Source organism: Mus caroli, chromosome 9 (assembly GCF_900094665.2).
Source record: "Mus caroli chromosome 9, CAROLI_EIJ_v1.1, whole genome shotgun sequence".
Classification (NCBI taxonomy): Eukaryota; Metazoa; Chordata; class Mammalia; order Rodentia; family Muridae; genus Mus; species Mus caroli.
In genome coordinates, this window is record NC_034578.1 from 105904758 (window position 1) to 105919344 (window position 14587).

General features: G+C 57.2%; 1 protein-coding gene across 2 annotated transcripts in view; it reads right to left on the reverse strand.

Moving 5' to 3' along the window:
- Positions 1 to 123: 123 nt before the first annotated feature.
- Nbeal2 (neurobeachin like 2) overlaps positions 124 to 14587 on the reverse strand; it is a 29749-nt gene continuing 15285 nt past the window's right edge. For both annotated transcript variants that reach the window (XM_021171377.2, XM_021171375.2), the window contains 42 exons: positions 13963 to 14564; positions 13750 to 13882; positions 13537 to 13656; positions 13022 to 13343; positions 12733 to 12815; positions 12549 to 12641; positions 12220 to 12394; positions 11947 to 12080; positions 11515 to 11674; positions 11268 to 11370; positions 10957 to 11110; positions 10705 to 10863; positions 10372 to 10531; positions 10024 to 10130; positions 9351 to 9866; positions 8646 to 8824; positions 8404 to 8563; positions 7959 to 8096; positions 7527 to 7871; positions 7290 to 7439; positions 7012 to 7169; positions 6548 to 6672; positions 6327 to 6462; positions 5732 to 5895; positions 5312 to 5628; positions 5112 to 5207; positions 4664 to 4788; positions 4428 to 4568; positions 4169 to 4299; positions 3949 to 4058; positions 3740 to 3857; positions 3545 to 3642; positions 3360 to 3476; positions 2609 to 2698; positions 2418 to 2527; positions 2073 to 2245; positions 1876 to 1970; positions 1548 to 1664; positions 1294 to 1452; positions 1065 to 1213; positions 660 to 795; positions 124 to 557 (listed from right to left, as the gene is read on the reverse strand). In XM_021171377.2, the coding sequence (XP_021027036.1) occupies positions 456 to 557; positions 660 to 795; positions 1065 to 1213; positions 1294 to 1452; positions 1548 to 1664; positions 1876 to 1970; positions 2073 to 2245; positions 2418 to 2527; positions 2609 to 2698; positions 3360 to 3476; positions 3545 to 3642; positions 3740 to 3857; positions 3949 to 4058; positions 4169 to 4299; positions 4428 to 4568; positions 4664 to 4788; positions 5112 to 5207; positions 5312 to 5628; positions 5732 to 5895; positions 6327 to 6462; positions 6548 to 6672; positions 7012 to 7169; positions 7290 to 7439; positions 7527 to 7871; positions 7959 to 8096; positions 8404 to 8563; positions 8646 to 8824; positions 9351 to 9866; positions 10024 to 10130; positions 10372 to 10531; positions 10705 to 10863; positions 10957 to 11110; positions 11268 to 11370; positions 11515 to 11674; positions 11947 to 12080; positions 12220 to 12394; positions 12549 to 12641; positions 12733 to 12815; positions 13022 to 13343; positions 13537 to 13656; positions 13750 to 13882; positions 13963 to 14564 (6960 nt within the window). In that variant the 3' untranslated portion in view covers positions 124 to 455. The remainder of the gene's footprint in view (positions 558 to 659; positions 796 to 1064; positions 1214 to 1293; positions 1453 to 1547; positions 1665 to 1875; positions 1971 to 2072; positions 2246 to 2417; positions 2528 to 2608; positions 2699 to 3359; positions 3477 to 3544; positions 3643 to 3739; positions 3858 to 3948; positions 4059 to 4168; positions 4300 to 4427; positions 4569 to 4663; positions 4789 to 5111; positions 5208 to 5311; positions 5629 to 5731; positions 5896 to 6326; positions 6463 to 6547; positions 6673 to 7011; positions 7170 to 7289; positions 7440 to 7526; positions 7872 to 7958; positions 8097 to 8403; positions 8564 to 8645; positions 8825 to 9350; positions 9867 to 10023; positions 10131 to 10371; positions 10532 to 10704; positions 10864 to 10956; positions 11111 to 11267; positions 11371 to 11514; positions 11675 to 11946; positions 12081 to 12219; positions 12395 to 12548; positions 12642 to 12732; positions 12816 to 13021; positions 13344 to 13536; positions 13657 to 13749; positions 13883 to 13962; positions 14565 to 14587) is intronic.

Below are 14587 nucleotides of genomic sequence, written 5' to 3' on the forward strand. Positions count from 1 at the left end.
CCCCGAGGCCAGCCTGGCCAGGAAGAAGCATGCCAGGCCAGCCAGCCAGGGTAACAGAGGCTAAGACTGGGGGCCACAGGAGGCCAAGGACGGCGGCACATGTGTACTCAAGAAACCGAAAGATTACAAAACTAGACCAAGTTTATTGCTGAGAATGGGCAGCGATAGTCACCTTTGAGGATTAAGGCCACAGGTGGTCTTTGTGCTTTCACTGGGACGTGGGATTTGAAAGTAGGGATTCCCTCCCACCCCAGATTGTGCAAAATATGCAGCAGCGGCCTCAGAGGCCGACGCTAGGTCTCCCCTCAACCGGCAAGGGGCGGGACTTCCTGGTGATGCCATCTACCAATCCCTGAGCTGGAGGGTGGGCCCGGCCCACCCCCTGGTGCAGTAGTCTCCTGGGCAGAGAATCAGGCTCGGGCCGGGTCTGATGTCTGAGCGCCTAGACTCTAGGTTCAGCGAGCCTCGCCAGGATTGTATTCAGTCTCCCCAGAGGACACCTGGGAGATTCGCCGCGAGGAGCGCCACAGCCTCCGCGCGAACTGGCTGCTGCGTACCTAGCGGGAGTAGGGTTGGGATGGGATGCGGTGAGCCCTGGCAGCCGCACCCCACAACCCGCCACCCTCCGGCCCGGCCGGCCAAGCTGCCCTCTTCCTCACCTCAGAAGGCTGCCCAGCGCCCACAACGATCAATTTGCCATCTTCCAGGCCCACCAGCACATGACTGCGCTCCTTGGTCACAGACACACTGTGGACTGGCACTTTCATGGGCAGGGGAGGCACGGCGGGCTGCAATCTGGAGCAGGGAAGTAGGTGTACACTGAGTCATAACTGCAAGGAAGCCAGCTAACAGACGCCTTTTCGTGCATCTACTTTGTCTTCATTTAAAGTCTGGCTAAGCTGAATTCCTGGCTTATAGAACTCCCACAACTGTGTAGCTAAGGGAGGGCCAGGGCAAGAATCCCCATGAGTAACATATGCTAGTGAGTGGGTAGTATGCACTCTCTATTACCCTGTGCCAACAGCTTCTACCTAGAGGGGCCAGGAACTAAGAGAGGGGCTCACTTGTTCAAGTGGAGGATATGTAGAGAGCACTGAGCGGTGCCCAGCAGAACAAAGTCTTCTGCCACGGTCAGGGCTGTGGGCTGCTCCGTCAGGGTCACTGAAGCCCGCAACCTCCCATTCACTGAATACAGGTGCAAGGAGTAGGTGACCTGGAAGAATTGGGGACATCAGCAACCGCCTCACCATTCCAGCTGCCCCAGTGTCTTTGTCGGGTACCCTGTCCCCATACCTGGGCCCCAGGACGTTCACAAGCAGAGCTTTGTACAACAATCTGGCCTTCAGCCCCCAGTGCTAAGTGCGATACAGGTCCAGGCAGTGTGGCACCTGGAGGCCTTAATGCTGCCACAAACTGGCCTCGACGTACAGTGTGTATGATCACAGTCCCATCCTACAGGAAGGCAGATGAGGGTGCTGAGCAGAGAACTGGAGGCTCTGGAGACAGTGCCTGGGGAAACTCCGCCTCCCCAGGGGATGTATACGCACCTCGGATCCAGACACCGCCATGTCAAGTTCAGTGCTGATGGCTACACAGCTCACTGCAGCTACATGTCCATATAAGACCTGTACAGGCTTTGGTGCCAGCCCTGCTGACAGACCACTCTGTGGGAAGCCAGGGCTAGCTTAAGACTCAGGCAAGTGAAGATTTTATGCAAGCCAGAGGGCTGGGGGGGTAACGGAGCCCCAGACTTACTTACAGTAGGAAGGGGAAGGGAGTGACAGGGGGAAGTTCTGATGGCTTCCTGAGGGGCAGATGGACTTCTAGCCTGGGAGACAGGCTAGAAGACCTCACAGATCTGCCCACCACACACACCTGCTGCAGAAGACGCCACACCATGCACGTGGTATCCCGGGAGCCAGAGATGAGGTAGATGCCGCAGGTGTCCAGTGCAAGGCAGGTCACTACATCTGCATAAGAAGGGGAGGACACGCAGAGTTGTCACAGGCCCAACTTGGAACTCATTCCACATCTGCCTGTCTCATTCTCCCTGGCACCAGGGCTGCTCATACCAAGGTGTCGGCTTAGCTGATTCAACAGCCTGCCACGGGGTAGTGAAGTCACTCGTAGGCTGCCATCCCAGTGGCCACCACTGAAGAGCAGCTTTCCGTCGGGAGCTACTGCTAGTGCTTGTGCACGCACGCCACTGTCTGAGACCCAGGGCCCACTCAGTAGTTTCTGCACCCTAAACCAAGGGGAAGATGGTAGGTGAGGCTGGGCCGCGGGGGAGAGATGTGGGCTAGCAGGGACCTTAGCCAGCTCTCTCCCCTGCAGCTGGCCTGCGTTTTGTTTAAATGGGGAGGAGGTTCAGGGTGTAGGACATTCATAGCGCACCCCTACCCGCAGCCCTGCCTTACTTGGGGCTCCCCATGGTAGGATCTTTGCTGAAGGTAAAGTAGTTATTGATGTTCCGGTCATAGGGCAGCCAGGTATGAGTGCCCAGCAGCCCACTGGCACTTACAGTTACCTGTGGGTAAGAATATGCTATGGTAGCTTGGGGCGGAGGCAGAAGGGATGAAGCTAATGGGAACCTGCCAGGTGTACTTACCAACATGTCTGAGGAGCTCTGGGTGATAAAGGAGTGTGACTGTCGGTGGGGAACCAGAGCTAAGACCAGAGGTACAGCCTCACTGACAACCTGCAGAGAAATGCGGAAGGCTGACTGAAGTAGACAGTGTTCTTGGTAGGTACCCTCTTTGGCCCTTGACCCCAGGGACACAGTGGGTGTCATAGAGAGGTGAGTCTGAGAGGTAGACATGACAGCAGTGGGCACGTAGGAGGGCATCACAGAAAGAGGGAGAAGCTGGGGTAGACACAGAAGACGCCAGGGTCAAGCCCGGGCTCAGCCTTGGTCCCCTCATCCCATTACTCCTTGGCCTCGGCCCAGTGACAGCAGGAAAGGGGAGCGTGCGTGAAGATGCAGAAAGGGGACCAAGGCCAGACTCTCTCCATCCTAACTGCACTTGGGAATCCCATCCTGGCCGCCCTCCTACCAGTATGTCCCCAAGATGTCTGCCCGCAGATGGGTAAGGACGTGCGGCTAAACCCATCTTACACAAGAAGCTGAGTTCCCACCCACTTCTTCTTCCTCTTTTTTTTTAAATATTTATTTATTTATTTATTATATGTAAGCACATTGTAGCTGTTTTCAGACACTCCAGAAGAGGGCATCAGATTTTTTGTTACGGATGGTGAGAGCCACCATGTGGTTGCTGGGATTTGAACTCAGGACCTTTGGAAGAGCAGTCGGCACTCTTAACCGCTGAGCCATCTCTCCAGCCCCCCCACCCACTTCTAACCTCAGCAAAAAAGGCCTTGAGTTGCTTGAGGTTCTGGAAAATGCTTGGTGAGTTAGTGTCCAGCCGGGTGAGGCGATTGGCCGCTTCCTCAGCCGACAGCCGGGGTGGGTGTGGCTCCTGTCGACAAGAGCTGGTCAGCACCATGCCACAAGTGTCCTGCACCACTGTCTCCCCACAGTCCTCACCTTCAGCAGCTGACAAGGAGTCTGCCCGAAGTTGCTGATGATGCCTTCCAGAGCCTTCCGCTCCCGTTCATCTGCCACGTGGTCCAGGTCAACCGCCCCTGAGAGGGAGGCGAGTGGTTAAAACTCCTTCACTTTCCTTTCTTTATTGCCACTGTCTGTACCCTGGCCCCATCTCACGTGCAGCACACTGCCTACCTTCATAAGTGCAGTAATAGAAGACATTGAGGGCCTCCTCGGCTGCTGGGCCCCGCTGCTTATAGCCAAAGATGAGGTCGATCCATTCATGCAGGTGGGTGGACACATACTCTGACTCCTGAGGGTAGGAAGTGGCAGTCAATCCAGGGACCGAATCCCACCGCAACCCTCAGCCCCGGCAGCCTGTCTGTGTGCGATCACCTCCTCACCAGAGCCCGGCGGTGTTTCTGGATGAAATCCTCGGGGCTGCTGGCCCACGGGGGCAGCACCACATCACCCACCTTCTCGTTGGTCAACTGGAGGCAGCCCAGGTCAAAGCCTAGCAGAGGAGAACGTTAGCAGTGTGCCTGCGGATTCTTCACCATCCCTGGACACACACACACACCCGTCTGTTCACTCATGCCCGAGCCCCGGTGCCACGCATGCTACCATTCTGGTTCTCCAGGAAGTCAGGAAAGTAGAAAAACTCCGGAATGAGCTCCTTCACGTCGGCAGGGCTCTCCAGCCGTGCCTGCCAGGCTGCTGCCACGGAGTGGAACTGCCGGTCAGAGCAGTCGAAGCTGGTGGAGAGACACAGCCAGGGTCAGATGATAGATACAGAGGGATACGTAAAACCAGAGGCAGCATAAGAAGCTGCCAGGGAGACTGTGTGCCTTCCTCCCCACTCTTCCGTCACCCCTGGGCGCACCGGCCGCTCTGTAGCTGGACATGGAGGGAGGTGAAGGGTTCCACGCGGATGAGGTAGTGCATCACGCCTGCTGCGTTAGAATAGTGTGTGCCATAGTGGAACTTGTCGATTGTGCCTGCTGGGTCCTCAAAGCTCTCATATCTGAAGCCACAGGCAGCACATGTCAGCAGAAGAGCCACACACATCCATCCCCAGCCCACCGAGCCCTGCCCTGCCCCCCTGCCCACAATGCTCACTTTTCCCTCACAAGCTGGGCATGCTTGGGATTCACCACACCGATGGGTTTGGACAGGTCCCGGAAGACAGCTGGATTGCTGAGGTCCAAGACTGGGGACACATAGTCCTGCAAGACCCAGGGGAACTGGACGCCCACCCAGGAAAGATGCTGTATGAAGATCCTGACGGCCTGCCTGCCAGCCCACCCTGCCCTGCCCTCAACCCTCAGGTAGATGGGTAGAGCCTGCTCACAATACTACTTGGAAGGCCTACAGGAGCACAGGAGGTCTGTGACAGACACTCCTTCCAGGGAGACCAGGGCCCAGCAGGAAGCAAAGAGGGCAGGGGAGCGAGGCAGTGTCAGAGAACAAGAGACCACATCACAGGTAAACTACTCAGGGACTGTGCTTAGGCACTGACAGTGGGGTTGGAGGTGGGAAGTGGGGAGTGAGACAGAGCGGGGCTCACCACAGGGTACTGAGACAGGTCATTATAGGTGCGCCCTGCAATTGTGTTGAGTTGCATGAGGTACTCAAAGTTGGATATCTCTCGCTGTACCCATTTCTGGATGGCACAACAGCAAAGGGTGAGCATTGACGTTGTCCAGAACCCCCTATGTACAAAGTCTTCACCTCAGACCCCACACAAACAAGATCTAGGACTCTTACCTGGGTAAGTCCCGAGGCACGAAGCATCTCCAGTGGGGAGCGGCTGCTTAGGTAGCCTTGGGTGGGTGGCCTTAGGCGCAGAAGCAACGAGTACACCTGGTTCCGTAGCTGGGTGTGGGATGGGATAGGGTAGAGCTGGGGCCTGGGAGCCTGACAAGGGGATGAAGCAGAGGACGCGGCCACCTTGTGTGGGAAGTTGAGGAAGTAGTTGGACTGGTCAATGAAGAAGAGTTCGAGCGCTGAACGCCGCAGGTTGAAACGCCGCAGGTGGACCTCACGCAGCTGGGCCAAGGGGCGCCGGAAGTCATGGCCGATGCCTGCCGAGCAACCAAGAGTAGGTATAAGGGGTCACTGGTTCGAGCCCAGCCTGGACTTTGGTCATTCTCTGCCACCCCGTCCAACAGCTCCATCAGAACACACCTTCCTCCGTTTCCACGCGTTCTGTACTGCCGTCATAGAAATACACGTGCTGCGTGGTGACCTCTAAGAGTCCCGGGACCACAGCCACCACCGTGACGAGCTGGCACTCAGCCGACAACACAAGCTTCTCGCATTTCTCATCGAGCTCGGCCGCCTCCGCCATCCTGGGGGCAGCACTCACTTCAGCTAGGGATGGGCATCCCTTCTTGCCAAGCTCCAAGACCAGTGAGCCATGAGGTCACTTGCTCATACCTCCCTGGTGGAGAGGAGCTGCCCAGGGCCTCCTGCTCACTGACCCCGGTGCCCTGGACAGACTTAAAAGTCCTTCTGGCTGCTTGTTGGCTCACCCCTCCCTCTGCCCTGCTTCTCCTCACACACTCCTGCCATACTCCAGGCCCCCACATTGTCCTGGTTTTTCTGAGCCTTGCTCACGGGTGCTTAGCTACTAAAGAGCACCCACCCTTTTTTAAATAACCCCCAAACTTGGGGTTGGGGAGTCCTTTCAGGGTACTCAAGTTGGCCAGCAAAAGACACAGACTCAGCCCCAGCTGCACAGAAGGCATCCATCCCTGGCAGCCCCAGCCCACCCACTCACAGGGACTCGAGTGCAGCCAGGTCCTCCTCCCCTAACTGGTCCTCAAGTAGCTCCTCCGGAGGGGCACTGATTTTGGCCTCTTTGGTCACTGCTAGAGGCAGTGAGGTCTCCTCAGTGGGTGTCATGGGAGCTTCACCTGCAGGAGGCCAACGGGACTTAATTAGAGCAAGGCATGATGGGAAGTTCCAGCTGGGTGAAGCAAGCAAGCGCCACACACTTACCGAGATTGTCACGTAGGGCGCTAGCTTCCAGGTGAGGGTCAAAGTGATGATTGGGTACCAGTTTTAGTCGCATACGGGAGTATGTCTCTGCACTAGACAGCTTCCAGTGGGGGACTGGAGGAATCCTGCAGATATATCACCAGGAATGGTCATGGGCCAGCAAAACGTTACAGAGCCCCCACTTTAAGACTGCTGGGGTTTGTTTTGTTTTCTGGTATTTTGAGATAGGGTTTCTCTGTGTAACCTTGGATGTCCTAGAACTTGCTCTGTGGACTAGGCTGGGCTTGAGTCGAAATCAGAGATCAGCCTGTTTCTGCCTCCCAAGTGCTGGGAATGAAAGGTGTGCACCACCCCAGCTCAGCTGAGATTACTGTTTTATTCATTTGAAAGGCATTACTTTCAAGCCTTGAGCAGAGAGTCAAAGGCCATCTAGCACTCAGGGTCAGGGTTCCTTTTCCGCCCACCTTAGTGCCCAGGCCCCACAGGGGCTAGAAAACTGGCGCCACAGCGCCCCCCAGTGGAGCAGTGCCGTCGAGTGCTGTGCTGCCTGCTGCTTCAGTACAGATGCATAGCGCAATCCCTCCACGCGAGCCCTACGCTGGGCAGGTTCTAGGATCAGCTCCTGTGGCGGAAGGAATAGGTCAATCCCCCTGGCTGCTGTTTCTCCAATCCATTCTCTACCCTGCCCTATTAGCTGTCTCCAGTCATATAGGTGCACCGTCCCCCAATCTGGGCTGCACACCTTGAAGGCCCGCCGACTCTGGATACGGTCCCGCTGATGCCGCTGCCCGCTGCTCATGAGTGTGTCGTAGCAGGCATTCCAGAAGCCTGACATGAGGTCATGGCTCTTAGCATATGTGTCCATTTCAAACTTTGACATAGTTGGCTGAACCTGGAAGATTGACAGGGGGAGAAACCGGTGCTCGAGGCGTGCCCTAGCCTCCATTCCTCTTCCTCGACCCGCCACCTCCTCAGGCACCTGCTTGTCGATGAAGTGGCGCCATTCGGCTGTGGCACAAAAAGCCTGGAAGTCCTCAAAGAAGGTGGGGCTTCCATTGGTGGGTGGTAAGGAGGGCAGCCCCCACTGCAGTCCCAGAGGCCCATATGCACGGTCCAGCAGAGTGCGGACCAGTGGCACCAACCACGAACAGCGCTCAGTGGCTGCCACGGCTGTAGACGCATGCTCAGTCTCAGAGGAAGAGGTGGTCAGCGCCCGGCTGAGTGCTGCCTCCAGCTTGGAGAGCACGTAGCACGCCTCCTCCCGGCGGGTCGGCACTGCGGTCTGCAGCAGTGTGTGCAACTTCACATAGGCCTGGGCATGTAGCTATAGGTGCAAGGCAATGAGGGTAGTACCAATTGCTGGACCCCCACCAGCTAGACCTCCACCTCTGCTGCCCTCCTGCATGCTTACCTGTGGGTCTTCCAATAGGATGTATCCAAGCACAAGACGTAACCCGATCTGTGCCATCTCCCGGAGATCTGCTGTGCTATTGGCGAGATGTGGCCAGGCGCCCAGGCGATCAAGCAGGTTGCACACACCTTCAAAGAGCTGCCACACAGAAAATATTTCCAGCATGTTGCCATAACAAGGACAGGGATTTTGGGGGAGAAAACAAGGTAAAGTTTGTGCTGGAGGCTAAGTAAGGTTTGAGTCAAGGTCACTCACTGTAAGGTATACCCAGCCCAACTCCAACACTGCCATCCACTGAATGCTTGGCCTGACTAGACAGGCTGATAGATACCAACGCTGATGTATCCAAGACTGCCCTGTGTACCCTCCCATTTCCTAAACTAGACACCCTCATGTTATAAGGACACAGAATGTGTGTGGCTCCCACCCCTCCGAATAATCGTACCTTCTCACTCCACAGCTCCTGGTTACCGTGGCCCTCAGCGCACAGGAAATCCTGTAGTAAACGGAGTAGCCACAGTGCCTGCTGGGAAAGGTTGGCCAGGCCTCCTGGGGGAGCCTCCTTGATGTCGGTCAGGGCTGACTCTAACATCATCTCTAGGAGGCTGGCCAAGAGAGGGACTCAGTACCGACCTTGCAATTTCCTGGCTCCCAGAGACCCATCGCCTCCTGACACAGACCTCTTACCTGCGCTTGATGCAGTCTGGTGGTCGCACAAGTGTGGCAGAGGCCCCCAGCTGGGTAAGCACCGAGAAGACCTGGCCACGCTCCCGCCAGGCAGCCTCCGCACTGCCCTCCACGCCCCGCCACGTCACTGAGAATAGCACGTTGGTGAGTAAGTTGCACAGCTCCTCTTCAGGGGTTTGCTGTGGGGACAGGAAGGTGGTGTGGGCTGCAGGCTGTGGGGGAGGGGAATCTCTGCTCAGCACCCCCTGTCTACCCACAGGCAGGAATAAAGAGAGGCAGCATTCGGCAAACAGCCAGACTGGCACCAAGGCCTTAGAAAAATGGCCTAAGGGTTTCAGCCACTTTCTGAACTCTGGGGGAAAACCTGGGGTTCTGTTGGACTTCAGAGAGGAGATATTCACAAATGCCTTACTCTAAGTCTTCAAGGCTGCCTAGGAATTCTCAAAGAGAAGTGGGGCTGGAGAGGTGGCTCAGCAGCTAAGAGCACTGCCTCTTCCTCTAGAGAAGACAGTCTATTCTATCTGTAGGCCCTACAAAGCCTGGGCCCTATGTGGCTGCTGCTCTCCTCTCTCAGGCTTAACACAACTACATGACAGTACCAGCCCTGGTATTAGACCGCATCTTTGGAAAGACCACACTGCCAACTCTCCATTCCTGAGGTGTCCTCTCCAGACACAGTGCAATGTCAGAAGGTGGCCGCCTCACCTGGGGGTTGCTCGTATTCGAGGTATCATCCCCACTGATGGTGGGTTCTAGCAGGCTGCCATCCTCCAGCACGTTGGAGAGACTGGAGCTGTGGCGGCCTTGGGCAGTTGGGAAGGGCCGTGGCCCATCCAGCGGGGAGGGTGTGCCAGGCTGGCTGGCCGGAGTAACAGTTCCATTGCTGCTGCCACCACCAGCGGTATTGCCTGAGCCAATGCTGGCCCGTTCCAAACCCAGGTCAAAGGGTGTACTGAACGGGGAGAGGGCCTGGTAGAAAGCATCCTGGTCAGGGCAAGGGGACTCGGAAGGCAGGAAGACTTCAGAAGAGTCAGCGGGCAACTCAGTGGGCGGCGGAGATAGGGCCAGCTCTGAAGAGATCGGCAGCTCTGGGAGGAAGCGTGGGGGACCACTGTCTGTGGCAGCCTCGAGGACATACAGCCGTGTCAGCACATCCTGCCAGCCAGCTTGTCGGGCCAGCAGCCGAACGACGTCTGGCTGTCCATAGATGAGGTGAAAGAGCTGCCAAACCAGGGGACAGCAAATAAGAGGTCATCTGATTGCTTCCCTAGATCCCCATCCCAAGGTCTTAACAGCGGGGACCCACAAAGGTGCCCCACCCCAGAGAGGCAAAAGGAGCCTCTTTTTATCCTTTTATCTCCCACACGTTTTCTCTTACCTGACGGCAGATGTCTAGGCGGACACTGAGGTCAGCCTGGAGGGACAGCTGTACAACAGCCAACAAATCTGAGAGATTCAGGCAGTCTGGAGATACAACCTGAGGGACTGACACAGTAGAGGGGACTACCTCAATTCTGTCCCCATGTGAACACTCCCTCTTCCCACCAGCCCTATCCGGACAGATGCTACTGCCCCCTCTATTGCACCTGTCCTGTGTGTGTGTGTGTGTGTGTGTGTGTGTGTGTGTGTTTCTGTGTCAGGGATTAAATCCAAGGCCTTGTGCATGCTGGGCAGGCATTCTGATCTCCTCCGTCTGATCTGCCTCTTGGTCCCAGCCAGGTCATACCTGTCCCTATAAACAGCTTATAAAGGCCCTGGCAGAGCTGGGGAGAAATGCTCTCTTCCGACAAGCTAGCAACAAGACCCTGGAGACCACAGTCGTGCAGCCGTATCCTCTGGCGGTTCCGCTCAGGTAGCCGCTCATTCTGCTGCAGTCTTCGCAAGATCTGTGTGAAGGAGACCAAGGGGCTGTCATCACAGAGGACTTAACATAGGAGGGGCCACTGCACGGGCGTGTGGCTCCAGAAGAGGCCTGTGAAAGTGGCTTTAAAGTTTCCTTAGCTTCTAGCCAGCGGCCTCAGTAAATGGGATTAAAAGGTCAGGAGGGGGCTGGGCATACCTTGCAGACCCTGTCAGTCAAAAGGGGCGTTGACTTTGGCCGCACCAGCAGTGCGAGCAGCACCTCAAGGTTCCCCAGCTCCAGCAGGAAGGCGGCCAAGGGGTCTTGCACTGGAGAACCCTGAAGCAGGGTTAGCAACAGCTCCAGTGTGCCCACCACCTGAGGATACATGGAATGTCACCCTAGGATGGGTTCCCCAGCTGGCCTAGACACCTCTCACCCAAGCCTCACTCTCCCCAACCTCCAGCCTACCTGGCCATCGTCACTGGTAGCTGCCAAAAAGTTCAATACAACCTGCATGTCTTCCACTGAGAAGTTCCTAACCAAGAACTCACGCACCAGACCCAAAAGGGAAGCCTGTACTGTACGCAGGTCGTCTGCCGCTAGGGGGCGCTCGCGCTGCGGGCTGGCAGGTCCGACAAGCACAGCCAGCAGGTAGGAGAGGTAAAATCGGGGTAGGGTGGGGAAACAGGCAGGTAAGCTGGGGCAGCTCGTCATCCTGTCCCCAAACCAATCTCTGCTGAGCCGGACCTCCCACATTCACCGGGGCCCGCCAACCTAACCTGTAGTGCGTGCGCAGAGCATCGAGGAGGAACTGAACTCCGTACTTCTTCCGAAGTTTCTGTCTGTGCTCACGGACTATGCTAGACATGTACTGGATGTGACCTGGGTGGACATCAGCAGAAAGCTTCTTCACTCCCTCCAGGGCAGGGCTCCGCCCTCTATGTCTTCTCAGATTATAGAGCGAGGCTGTGGCTTCTCGCCCTGCCTGCCCTGTACCCAGGCCTCTTTCCCAAGCCCCTCACCTACCCAGGCGCACAGCGAAGTCACTGAGGGTCCAGAGGTGAAGGTTGAAGATCAAGTGCTGATAGAGCAGGTAGAGGAGGGGCCCGCCGCCATCAGCAGCCACCTGCTCCATCAGCAGCTGGGCAGACATGAGCACATTCATATCCATGGCCCAACTGGGGACCTGAGGGAAACAGAGCCGGCTGAGATGTCAGGTTCTGTCTGCCTGCTGTCCCAGCCACTCGTTTCCAGTTTTCCCAGCGGCAGGCATGAAGAATCATCCCTGCTCAGAGCCTTTCAGGGCCGCTGCCATCTCTGAAATACGACCTCCAGGCAGGCAGGGCTACGGCTCAACTTCTGCTGCTGCCATCACCTGAACCACCTTCCTGCCTGCTCACTCAGGCCCCACCGTCCAGAAGGCCTCCCCTGTCTCTCCAACCGCGCACCATGCCTCACCTTGCGCAGGAGGGCTCCTATGATGGCCGGACCCTGGCACTGCACCAGGCTCTCCTGATTCACGGTGTGGCTCTGCAGGAAGTTCCGAAGCATCAGGAGAAAGGCAGCCACTGCGTTCCTCTCCATCCGTTCCTCTGCGGCCACCAGGAAGAGGGCAGAGGTTGGTCAAGGCTGTGCCAGAAGCCACTACCTCAAGCACAATCCCCAGCACCATACCAAGACTTTCTCCCCACCCCACCCCTACCCCCAAGTCCAGGAGTGAAGGACACTCACCTGAGGACTTGCCCAGGGGGAGAAGCAGGCCCTGAGTGTTGCAGCCTGAGGTCAGCTCAGGTCCTACGAGATCGTGCGTTTCACATGGACCGGCCTCGGCCTCCTGGGGCTGCACAGCCACTCGCTCCAGCAAGGGCAGCAGGACACCCATGCCCCCTACGCAGTTCACCACATCCTGGGAGAGGGGGCCAGTGATGAATGAGAGGACAGTTCCCAACCAACGTCTCGCCTTAAGCCTGGACTCTCTCCAACTGGTCTCCCAAACCCTGCCAGGGCCCAACACTGCTCCCAACACTCCCTGTGTACACTATACACATAGATGCACGTACCTTCACGTCCCATGTCTCCACCCTATGTCCTGTCAGGCGGCCATCCAGCCCATGGCCAGGGGACAGGTCCAGACAGATATTGTTCTTACAGGCCTGGATCAAATGGAGAAGGGAGAGACAAATTGAAAGTGGGAGCCAGAGGACAGAGTCAGGAGGCACTGAGGGTTCCCTAACCCCTAAGTACCTGCGGTGAATAATGGAGGAGCAACTTGGTACCAAACTCATGTAGTTCACCCTCAGGCTTGAAGGGTGCTGGCTCATTGGGCCCTGGAGAGAAAAGGCCGAACCTTTAGACCTTAGGTCTTCTGGAAAAACCCTCTCCATAGCTTGCCTCCTCCCCTGCCTGCCCAGAGGACAGGTTTTCAGGGGTGCCATCTTCTCTGGGTACCCCTGAGCACTTAGCAAATCTGATGCCCTAGAATCAGGACAATGGGGTAGAGGCAGGGGGATGACCGACAACAGATGCTACATACCCAGGCTACACAGGACCCTTAGGGCAGACGGTTGCAGGGCTTCATGGAAGATGGCTACAGCTCCCAGCTCACCCTCCAGAGATGTGGGGCTTCCCCACCGAGTGTCCTGGGTGCCTGCAAGGGTAGAGCTGACACTGCCCTCCTGCAGAGGGGTCCCCAGTCCAGGCCCCCAGCCCAGGCCTGTGGAGGCTGGGACTGACTGGGAGCGAGTGAGGGAAGGGTGGGTGTGAGCCAAGGCTGTGGAGACTGATGACACGGGGAGCCCTGTGGTGGTTGTCGTTGTGCGGTGCCCAGCAGAACCAATACAGCAGGAAGAGAAAGGCTGCAGGGTCAGGATTGGGAGAGCAGTCAGGTCCTGCCCAGCAAAGCCTGGGATTCCACCTATATCCAGCTCATGATGACTCCCCAAACTATGTACTTCAGAGAGGTACAGGCTGAAGATACACAGGGTTCCAGGTCACACTGGTCCAAGCCCCTCCAACTGACCCATGGCCTCCCAAACCTGCCTGGCATACCTCACTGAGGGAGGGAAAGCGAAGAGGTACTGTCTTGACCAGATGGCCATCTTTGAAGACATTGACCAGGTTCTGACTGAAGGGTCGGCGCCCGGGCACATGCACAATGGCCACGCAGTGCTAGAAGGGAAGGAAGTTACAGTGGCTCAAGCCATGTTTGACTCTCCGTGCTCTCATCCCACCCTGGGCCACATGAGAAGGACGGGAACTCACCCAGGCAGAATCCGCGAAGGACACTTCGGGCAAGCTCACGGTCACATACTCCTTCCGTGTGCACACAGCCACCACCAGGGTGCCAGCTGCCGTGAAGAAGGCTTCGAACCCTGAGCCACTGCTGGTGAAGAAGCTGGGGGCAAGCAAACTGGTTATGCCTGTTCCCTCCTGCTCACCCTAGCCGTGGGTCCCTAGCCCTTGGTGGTTACCCACCTGTACAGTTGTTTCCGCTGGAGGGGCCGGCTGGGAGCTGAGGTAGGAACCGCCTCTGATGATTGTAGACACAGCCAGGCATGGAAGGTAAAGCCGGCTCCTGGCCACCGTTGCACGGGCGGCACCATGATGCCAGCCATGCTGGGCGTGAGATCAAAGTAGCGCAGGGCACGTGCAGGACCCCGGTGCCGGGCCATGCCCAACAGTGCCCGGATGACGGCACCTGCATGGCGAGCCTTCTGAGATTCAGTTCCACTTGACTCTGAGTCCAGCTCCGGTGGGGGGCGCAGCAGGCGACGCAGCTCCAAGGGCCGTAGTGACACACGACCCAGAGCTTGCAGCAAGGCTAATAGCTGCTCCTGGCAGCGGGCTCCCAGGGCTGTCCCCGTGTTAAGTGTCTCTAACAGGTAGCCCACCAGGCCTGCTTGCACACAGGTGGTGCGGCTGGCAGGGCAGCTGTCACAGAGCCACCAGAGGCGTTGTGCCAGGAAGAGGCGCAGCTCAGCTGTGGGCAGTGCTGGTAGCCACTGCATCAGCACCAGCACTGGCTGCTCGTTGCGGATTGGTGGAGGCGGGTGCATGCTGTGGTCACCCTCCACAGCCTGTAGGTGGAAAGAACGTGACA